At 41.1% G+C, this 10,600-nt stretch overlaps 1 protein-coding gene and 1 long non-coding RNA gene across 2 annotated transcripts; both read left to right on the top strand.

Annotated features, from left to right (window-relative positions):
• The first annotated feature begins 843 nt into the window (after positions 1 to 843).
• Positions 844 to 10,156, top strand: LOC112571154 (probable calcium-binding protein CML27). The gene is made up of 6 exons (XM_025249968.1): positions 844 to 929; positions 2,529 to 2,592; positions 2,880 to 2,992; positions 8,698 to 8,865; positions 9,277 to 9,323; positions 10,074 to 10,156. Exons 2-6 carry the CDS (start codon positions 2,549 to 2,551, stop codon positions 10,104 to 10,106), a joined length of 405 nt encoding a protein of 134 aa, XP_025105753.1. The 5' UTR covers positions 844 to 929; positions 2,529 to 2,548; the 3' UTR covers positions 10,107 to 10,156.
• Positions 3,433 to 4,748, top strand: LOC112571156. The gene is made up of 3 exons (XR_003100759.1): positions 3,433 to 3,480; positions 3,900 to 3,946; positions 4,661 to 4,748. It is a non-coding gene; the product is annotated as an uncharacterized LOC112571156 (long non-coding RNA).
• Positions 10,157 to 10,600: the final 444 nt, after the last annotated feature.

Genomic DNA, 10,600 nt, shown 5'->3' with positions numbered 1-10,600 from the left:
TTACATTAAAGGAATTGTTAGTAAATTTCTTTGTTTGTTAAAACACAAAACTCCACATTTCTGTATAAACCGAAGGTCACCATCTGCATCAAAAGTTGACCTCGTGTACTCTAGTCATATCTTGAGGTAAAGATATGAACAAGACACAAAGTGGAGAAGTCCCAGATCATGACAGTGTGGACGTCACTCAAAGCCATGAAACAGCTTTTTACGGGTAAAAAAGCATATTTTACCTGCAAGCGACACGAACATGCTTGAGGACAGAAAGGCACGTCTGATGAAATCCAGTGTGTGGCCTTCATATCTTGTTATCTTTATCCACATCCACTTTTTGTTTTCTCCATTTTTCCTTTAATTTCTATCTATCCTTCTTTTTGTGTTCGTAAGTGTTTATGTGAGTTGATCATTTCTCAGCGTGGAAAAACTAACATAATATAGCTCTGTTTGCTATGATTAGCATATGCACAAGTAAAGTAAAGACTAATGACTCACACTTTTGAATCGTGTTCACTGTTCAGATCAGAACACACCTGTAATAATCCAGTATTCACGAATAATGAGTACTCAATACTTGAGTAAATCTAGAGATCGTATAGTGCTTCAAGATGAAACAGTTTTATGCTGCGAAGAGCTGACTAAAGCAGACACAAAATCACAAAATACTGACTCAACCGCTACATCCTTACAGACACACACACGCACACACGCACACGCACACACGCGAGCACAAAGAACGCGTCTCTAAGGGTACTTTGGGTACAATAAGGGTTCAAGAAAATTTAAAAAAAACGACCATTGAACTGAACGCCTCTACTACGTCATTATCTCAAACATTTACTCAGAATAACGTGGCTACCCTCTTACAGATCGTATATATACCCTGCTGTGTGCAGGATCTTCACTTCTTCAACATCAGACCCCAGCGAACGGTAAGTCAGACAGTTTGCAATAGTCGGCATGTAGATCATCCTACACTACCTACAGTAGTCATTCAAGACTCGTCTTCAGTATGCTCAACAAGCTCACACTACAAAGCTCAGACCTCCTTCACTTTAAGACCAACCTGAATGGTTTGCAATTTTTGGCAGATATCGATAGATAAAGGCAAACCTAACCTTTAATTTCAGCCTTCAAAGCCAATCCGTTAATTAATTATGCGCTATTAAATTACGTGATTCGCACCTTCGATCAAGGAGCGCTGATAACAGTGTACTACGTCACGTTGGTGCACCATTCACAACACTGCCAGCCGTCAACACCAGTCACAACGACAGGTCGGGTTATTCAGACGTTGAAAGTCTGTATTTCTCGTGCTAATGTAGCAGTTGTTCAGAACCACGAGAAATGCAAACTGTCACAGTCCGAACAATCCTGTCTCTCATTCTCTCTCTCTGACTGGTGTTGACTGCTGGCAATGTTGTGAATGGTGCACCAACGTGACGTAGTACACTGTTATCAGCGCTCGTTTATCGCACGTGCGATTTGTAGCGGATAATTAATTAAGGCCAGACACCGGTCGAAAAATTGTCAAAAATTTTTCATTTTGGCCATTTTCAGATTACTTCATACTGTCAAAGTTCATATTTTGTTCTATTCACTCGCCAAGTGGTTTTTCATAGAATAATCTAGAAATATGTCTATTTTGTCAATGAAAACATCTACTTCTATCCTATTTACTTTTCCCGAGCGCAGAATAGCGAGAATAGAGAATGTTTGAGACATAGCAACACACCTCGCCACGTGGGCAACTGTGTCACATCGTATATCGGTCGAAAGGTCATGACATGAATTTCCAAACAAAGGCTGAGTCAAAACCCTTAGAAGGCCCCAAGCTATGATACAAGCTCTTTTCTAGACGACACAAAGGGTCGGAAACTTCCTTATATGGACGCATGCGTAACATACTTTGCATATAGCCAATCAGAATTCACTAATGCCGACCTAGACGGGGTCATAGGGCACACGAACACGCTTCGGCTGTGCTCGGGTATCCCACGGACGGATTTTGGAGGCTGACACTTACAGGTTAGGTTTACATCGCCTATGTCTACTGATATCTATATAAACGCAAACCGTTCAGGTTGATCTTAGACACTTTGTGCCGGGCTTTAGCTAAGCAGAAACGATACAATAATAATAAACACTAAGGTGTAATTAACAAATCCAAAAATACTCTTTCATCATGCAATGTACAGGGACGAGTAATCTACAACAATTCTCCACTCGCCCTTCTTTTTCATCACACGTTAGTGGAGCTCATACGTGTTCTTGGGTATTCATCGGGTGGTTAACTTGGAGTTTGCTTTGACAGGGTTAGTGGGTTGGTAGGTTGGTAGTGTTGTACACTAAATGGACAACATAGGCAGCATAAGTAAGTACAATGGATATGAGAGGAATAAATTATGCAGCTCATCAATGTTATAATCACAGACTAATGATAGATGTTAAGGAAGAAATCTAGTCACAAAAGCCATTTCTCAAACAGTAAGCATACTGCAACCTCCTTACACCGACTTCTACCTCTTCAGATCAGCGAGATAACTCCATCATGAGGGCAATCATCCTTCTCGGCCTCGTAGCTGCTGTCTTTGCGTAAGTTTTCATGTTTGTTTGATTGCTTATTGGTTTAAATAACGACACAAGTCATCAGTCAGCACACGTTAAGTTAATTTTATTCACTGTTTGATTCTCTCCAGTGATAGCCAAGTAAATCTTGGAGAGACTTTAGAGTTGACCTGTTAGTTCTCTCTTTTTGAGTCGTCACAAAGTACAGGTGCAGTGCATTTATATGTAACATGCTGTCGACATGTAATAACACTAGTGTAGAAGCCTTATTAAGCGAACTAAGAGATGACAACAACTTGTTGTGATGTTTTCAGTCAACTCGACCGCGACGCTCTTCGCCAGGCGTTTGACGCGCTGGACTCTGATGACGATGGAAGCTTGGAGCTGAGCGAACTTCAGGCCTACTACGACAACATTGACACTAACAGTAAGCAGAGATAATGTAATGAGAAGGTATTCACGTATGCATGAAAATTGAGAAGTTAGTAAAAATCGTGAGTCCTCTAAAAGACTAACAACTTGTGTAGAGGAGACAGTGAAAAGCTTGAACCCCACTCCGACTCTCAACCTGAAAAAATAGACTTTTTTCGGTCTCAGGATGGAGAAGGTAGCTATCCTGAGCCATAACGGGATGCCCTGACCAACACCCTTCCATCTGTACTCTGTGCGAAATGCAATTATCAACAACATAATTAATATGAACTTTCAGGAAATAAAGCTGATGTTCTAACTCTTTGCAGAGGATGGCTTCGTCAACCTACACGAGTACTCTGCCTCGCGTCCTGCTGGTGAGACCGCTGCGCAGACCAAAGCCTCCTTCGACTACAACGACAAGCTGACGGCGTATGGTTGGGACAAACAAGGTCGCGCCAGTCGGCCCAGTCACCGTCGTCTTCAACCGACTGGATGCTAACAGTAAGTGTACCAAGACTGGTGTGAACACTGACAGTGGCTGCCTTCAGATCCCAACATTAACTTTTGGTGTCGTGCCAATGAACAGATATTCCTGACAACAAAGTCACAATGAATAATTATTCCTGACATTAAGGTAGCAATGCACTAGAATTCAAACTGCTCGAGTATCATCTTCAGGTTGTTATTGAAACATTAGTTTAATTATGACAACATCCACAATCTCTTACATCACACACAGCCGTTTGATGATTATCAAATTTTGCTATCAAGAATACTACAGTATATAATTAGAAGGTCAGGAGGTCAGGAGTCACATTATCAATGAAAGATGAAGCTATTAACAGGTGTCGCTTTTAGTGGAGTCAAAATTTATGTAAGATATTCTAATATTTATATATACATAGAGACATTTTTTTCAGATAACGGCAAGGTGTCACAAGAGGAATTCCTTGAAGGCTATGCTAAGGTATTTTCGTTCTTTACTTTTGTTTCTAATTACGTAAGTAGTTGACTAGACTAGTGGTGTACCAAAGTGTGTGTCTGTACGAGATGTCAACAGACTCAGGAGACTAACGTAGGAGACCGAAGGAGACGGCGTTAGGTCGTAGGTCAGCTACACAGGGCGGGGAGTACATACAGGGCAAAGTAGGTTTTACTTTTCATGTACAGCTGGTACAAGTGCTAGGTCTTTGCATGTAACCTTTCCCTAGCTGGTGACGGAGGAATTTGTGAGCAAAAGAAAATAAGAATACACGATGTGTAGGATTCCCTAATGCTAGTAAACACTGAGCACAGACAAGAGAAGTGAGGAATATTCAGGAACACGTGACCGAGTTTGTTCCAGAGCGAGGCTGTGATAGGATCTGGAGTTAGGGTGTGTTTATCACTGGGGTTGTAGTAATGTTCTGTCTGCATTACCTAGTTACTTATACAACATACAGTCCACGGAATATCAGAGTTCGATGTTTTGGCAAGTCTGCTTTTTGCGTGCTTGTTTGATTTTATTTTTCCTGTTGTCTGTTAATTTTTACACGTTCGCTGTTCCTGCGGTCTCACTGAGTCCGCGATGTACTTTCAAAAGTGTACACAGCCTAAATATATCAAATTATTGCCTACACAGAAGTTAAAGTTTATACAGGTCGTTGGTCTTAAGATTTGTTTCTTTAGGCGTTGTCGACAGATTCTGGCTGAGGTGGCAGCGATTGTTGGGTGAAAGACAAGACGATTTGTGATTAGTTGTGCAATAAAAGGGAGGACTAGTTATTTGAGTGAGTTCCATGTTTGTATGTGTTGGTGATAATCTGTTTGGAGAAGTTAGACGATGAAGAGACAGTTGTAACAATAATAGAGACGATGACAAAATTACACACATAAACATAGGAAGAATGCACACACAACTCCAATAACATAAAACTACTACTGACTGAAGCTTTTACGGACCGACTGTAACGCTGGTCCTACATCAAACATCTCGGTCTATAAGACATTTCAGTCAGCAGAGCAACGACAACGTCTTCCGTTAATTGCAGTTAAAGAGCCGCAGGATGTTCCTTTCCTTGTATTGGTGTTGCTAACCGCGGTTTAACCAGGCTTTTATGTGCGCGAGCGCGTGGCTATAGCAGCTCACTGTGATTGTATTATTATTTAGTGAAATAGATATAGTAGAAGTAGTAGTAGAGTAGTACCATCACAACAGATCTTGAGTAAGCAGCGTGTGGAGACCGTTCACACTTTTGTTGTTACCTGATAGTTAAGGACTGATCGCCACAACAACACGCATACGTTGTAACAGAACAAGTAACTAGCATACAGGAAATAACAATCCTTTTAAAATTGAAATACAATCTGTTTAGAGTATGAAATAAAAACCTTTAGAGTGAAGATAAAAATCTCTTACGTGTGTGAAATAACAATCCCTTAAGAGAAATAACAATTCTGTGAAGAGTGCCTAACAATGATACTGTGTCCGGTGTCGCGTGCCTTGTCAAAACAACATCGTCAAGAATAAAATTAGTTTGCTATTGTTGCCTCATTAGCAATATGCAACTTACAGGTAGAAATGATCCGTTACTTGTAGTTTTACCGCAAAGATCTTTCGCATGTCGAACTGCTTATCCATTTCATGAGCGAGCAGACTGTTTTGGAAATGCACGCTTTTCTTTGCCTCTGTGCCAGCCTTACACTGATGTCATTAAAATCACATTTTGATTAAAAAAATTGTTTTATTATTGGTTTACTGCGCCATTCAATGATCAGAATGTTGTAATCAGATATGTATACCCTTAGGTTGGTTTCATTCCTGACACTGACGAAGGGTACTATAGTAGCATGGAACCTCTAGACTATAATTAAATGATTGTTGAAAGGATCACTGGCTCGTGTGACGGAATTTCCGGTGACCCGCCATGGGCTAAAAGGCCTTTATGTAAATGTCAAGCTTAATATTCTTGGTGTTTCCTGTTCTGTAGAGTGCGGGTGCGTGTGGAGAGAGCTGGTGCGCGTCCTTAGTAGTGTGAGTGTAGGTGTGCGCGGCGATTACGTGAGGTGAACTGGTGGTTGCATGTGATGATCTGTATTCTTATATTAATTATTCATGTGAGTGAGCAAAACCAATTCTCATTTTTTAAATTTGCCGTGTGGTCGAGATGGGGGTAGCAGTTTGTAGCAGACCTAAAAGTTGGTCAAAAGTAAGATTGCTGAAGTAGGCGCTGTGTGGTGGTGGTGGGTGTATCTGACAGACAAAGGCTGGAATGCACTCCACAGACGTGTGGAGTGTTGGAGGTTGATTGAGAGGGAGTATGGAGTGTGGACGTTGTGAAGTGTGGAGTGCTTCGTGCAGGCCAACGTTCAGACGGTATGGTGTGTTAGTGTTGGGTGTTGTGAGATCGGTGGGTGGCTGACGGCAGAAGGGTGGTAGTGGGTCGCTCGTCGGTGCTGTAGATGTTGGCGTGTGTGGGTGTTGCTGAGGTGGTTGCTTGTTCTACAGGTCATAGTTGAGGCTGTAAGACTGCGTGGCGAAAACAACAGATGGAGACGAATCCAGGCTTAGTGGTGGCTGAAAGTAGGTGTAGTGGTACCTGGGTTGGGTCGTGACCTTCAATGCGTGATGTGATAGGCAATCGGTCTGTGAACTGAAACCAGGGCTGTGCACACACACACACACACGCACACACTGTATCATACACTGTCTCCGAAACATTAGCACACTAACATAAACTAACACATCTAAACACTGACATTATATATAATATTATAGGGTTTGTGTAAGATACACACATTAGCACACTAACATACACTAAGAAAATTTGTCACATTATTCACATGAATATACTGATTTCCTGAGAAAGAGAGAGAGAGAGCAGGACTAATCAGACGGACACACTAACGGAAGAACATCAGTGAGGGCACTTTGGGTACAATGTGGGTTCTGACGAACTGAAGGAAACGGCCATAAAACGGACTGCATCTACTACGTCATTATCTCGAACATTTTAATCAGCCTTTGTCCCGTCGTTAACCTCTTCTTTTAAGCAAGAGGAAATTACAAAAAAGCAAAAAAAAAAAAAACCAAAAAAAAAACCAAAAAACAACAAAAAAAAAATTCAAACAAAACTATTTTTGCGGCCAAAAGGTGTACAGTTAAACTCTTATCTACCATACTCTTTGACTCCCACTGGTGCCGCTCACCTGAGACACGGTACAGGGCGAGATGGGGACGTGTGCTTTGGGGTAGGACAGCAGCACCCAGTAGTTCGTGTGGAGGTGCCATGACGTCATAATGACGTGGCTACCCTCTTACAGACCGTATATATACCCTGCTGTGTGCAGGATCTTTACTTCTTCAACATCAGACCCCAGCGAACGGTAAGTCAGACAGTTTGCAATAGTCGGCATATACATAATCCTACAGTAGTCATACAAGACTCGTCTTCAGTATGCTCAACTTGCTCTCACTAACGACCTCAGACCTCCTTCACTTAAACTGTTTATGTCAGGCGCTAGTTGAGCAGAAACAATACAATAATAGTAAACATTAAGGTGTACTTAAATAATGCAAAAATACTCATTCATCATGCAATGTACAAGGGAAGTACAATCTACAACATTCTTCCACTCGCTCTTCTTTGTCATCAGACGTTAGTGGAGCTCATACGTGTTCTCAGGTATTCATCGGGTGGTTAACTTGGAGTTTACTTTGACAGGGTTAGTGGGTTGGTAGGTTGGTGGTGTTGTACACTAAATGGCAACAGAGGCAGCATCAGTGAGTACAACAGATGTGAGAGAAACAAATCTTACAGGTCATCAGCTACAGATTATCGATGTCACAATCACATTCTTATATTCTGTTACGAAAGAAATTGAGCTTAAAGTACATTTGTATAACCTCTGCAACCGCCTTACACCGACTTCTACCTCTACAGATCAGCGAGACAACTCCATCATGAGGGCAATCATCCTTCTCGGCCTCGTAGCTGCTGTCTTTGCGTAAGTTTTTATGTTTGATTCATAGCTTATTCACTTAAATAACGATACAAGACCTCAGTCAGCACATTTTTTATAAGTTAATTGTATCCACTGTTTGATTCTCTCCATTGATAGCCAAGTAAATCTTAGAGAGACATGAGAGTTGACTTCTTAGTTCTTTCTTTTTGAGTCGTCACAAAGTAGCAGGTGCAATGCATTTATATGTGGACATGTCTGGCGACATGTAATAACACTAGTGTAGAAGCCTTATTAATGGAGCTGAGAGATGAAACAACTTGTTGGTGATGTTACAGTCAACTCGACCGGAAGCTCCGCCAGGCGTTTGACGGCGCTGGACACTGATGACGACGGCAGCGTGGAGCTGACCGAAGCTTCAGGCCTACTTCGACAACATCGACACTAACAGTAAGCAGAGATCGAACAAGACTTCAGCACAACACTAATAAAAATGATGTAATGAGAAGGTATTCACATATGCATGAAAAATGAGAAGTTAGTAAAAATCGTGCGTCTTCCAAAAGACTAACAACTTGTGTAGAGGAGACAGTGAAAAGCTTGAACCCCACTCTGACCCTCAACCTTGAAAAAACAGAATTTGTTCGGTCTCAGGATGGAGAAGGTAGCTATCCTGAGCCATAACGGGATGCCCTGACCACCACCCTTCGATCTGTACTCTGTGTGAAATGCAATTATCAACAACATAATTGATGTGATTGTTCAAACTGTTTACAGAGGACGGCTTCGTCAACCTACACGAGTACTCTGCCTCTCGTCCTGCCGGTGAGACCGCTGCGCAGACCAAAGCCTCCTTCGACTACAACGACAAGGTGGACGGTGTTGTTGATAACAAGATCGCCAGGTCGGCCATCACGATCGTATTCAACCGACTGGATGCTAACAGTAAGTGTATCAAGACTGGTGTGAACGCTGACATGGCTGCCTTCAGATAACAACATGAACTTTTGGTGTCGTGCAAACTAATGAACATTTATTGCTGACATTAAGATAGCAATGCAACAAGAGTAAAACTGCTCGAGTATCATCTTCAGGTTGTTATTGAAACCTTAGTTTAATTATGACAACATCCACAATCTCTTACATCACACACAACCGTTTGATGATTATCAAATTTTGCTATCAAGAATACTACAGTATATAATTAGAAGGTCAGGAGGTCAGGAGTCACATTATCAATGAAAGATGAAGCTATTAACAGGTATCGCTTTTAGTGGAGTCAAAATTTATGTAAGCTATCGTAGTATTTATATATACATAGTTATACATTTATACATATATATTTTTTTTTTTCAGAAAACGGCAAGGTGACGCTGGAGGAATTCAGTGAACAATATGCTAAGGTATTTTCGTTGTTTACTTTTGTTTCTAATTACCTAAGTAGTTTACTAGACTAGTGGTGTACCAAGTGTGTGTCTGTGTGAGATGTCTGACAGACTCAGGAGACTAACGTAGGAGACCGAAGGAGACGGCGTTAGGTCATAGGTCAGCTATACAGGGCGGGGAGTACACACAGAGCAAAGTAGTTTTTACTTTTCTTTATGTACAGATGTACAACTTGTACAGTGCTAGGTCTTTGCATGTAACCTTTCCCTACCTGGTGACGGAGGAACTTGTGAGCAAAAGGAAATAAGATTACACGATGTGTAGGATTCCCTAGAGATAGTAAACATTGAGCACTACACAGTGCAGCATGTAGAAAGGTACAGACAAGAGAAGTGAGGAATATTCAGGAACACGTGTCCAGAGCGAGGCAGTGATAGGACCTGGAATTAGGGTGTGTCTGTCACTGGGTTTGTAATAATGTTCTGTTTACATTACCTAGTTATTTACACAACATACAGTCCACGGAATATTAGAGTTCAAAGTTATGGCACGTCTGCTTTTTTGCTTGCGCGTTTGATTTTATTTTTCCTGTTGTCTGTTAATTTTTTTCGTGTTCACTGTTCCTGCGGTCTCACAGAGTCCGCGACATACTTTCTAGAATGTACAAAAAACTTTCTCAAGCCTAAATAAATCAAATTATTGCCTACAGAGCAGTTGATGTTTATACAGGTTGTTGGTCTTAAAGGTTTGTTTCTTTATGTTGACAGATTCTGGCTGAGATCGCAGCGATTGTTGGTTAAAGACAAGACGATTTTGTGATTAGTTGTGCAATAAAAGGAGGACTAGTTAATTGAGAGTTTCATGTGTGTGATGTTGGTGATAATCTGTTTGAGAAGTTAGATGATGAAGAGACAGTACTGTCAACAATAATAAAGACAAAATTATACACATAAACATGGCGAGAATGCACACACAACACCAATAACAAAAACTACTACTGACTGATCTTTTCTGTGTTAGACATGGAAGAAACAATAGCTTTACGACTGACTGTAACTGTCCTACATCAACATCTCGGTCTATAAAGACATTTCAGTCAGCAGAGCAACGACAACGTCATGAGCAGAATGTTAGGAGAATGCAAACTTTTCCTTGCGAACGTTCCAGCCTCACACGTACTAATGTCATTCATAATCAAATTTTGATTTAAAAAAAATGTTCCATCAGTGGTTTACTGCGCCAGTAAATTCAATAATTAGAGGTAATCAGATATGTAATACCTTATTGGTTTCAT

The sequence above is a fragment of the Pomacea canaliculata genome, linkage group LG8 (assembly GCF_003073045.1).
Source record: "Pomacea canaliculata isolate SZHN2017 linkage group LG8, ASM307304v1, whole genome shotgun sequence".
Taxonomy (NCBI): Eukaryota; Metazoa; Mollusca; class Gastropoda; order Architaenioglossa; family Ampullariidae; genus Pomacea; species Pomacea canaliculata.
Note: the sequence above shows the minus strand (reverse complement) of the source record. Positions and strands in the feature narration are given on the sequence as shown.

What these genes read in the sequence shown, in the direction of transcription:
- LOC112571154 (XM_025249968.1), top strand. Translation starts at nt 2,549, where the DNA reads ATGAGGGCAATCATCCTTCTCGGCCTCGTAGCTGCTGTCTTTGC. An exon ending in CTCGTAGCTGCTGTCTTTGC is followed by an intron (nt 2,593 to 2,879) that starts GTAAGTTTTCAT and finishes TGATGTTTTCAG; the next exon opens with TCAACTCGACCGCGACGCTC. An exon ending in TCAGTGAACAATATGCTAAG is followed by an intron (nt 9,324 to 10,073) that starts GTATTTTCGTTG and finishes TTATGTTGACAG; the next exon opens with ATTCTGGCTGAGATCGCAGC.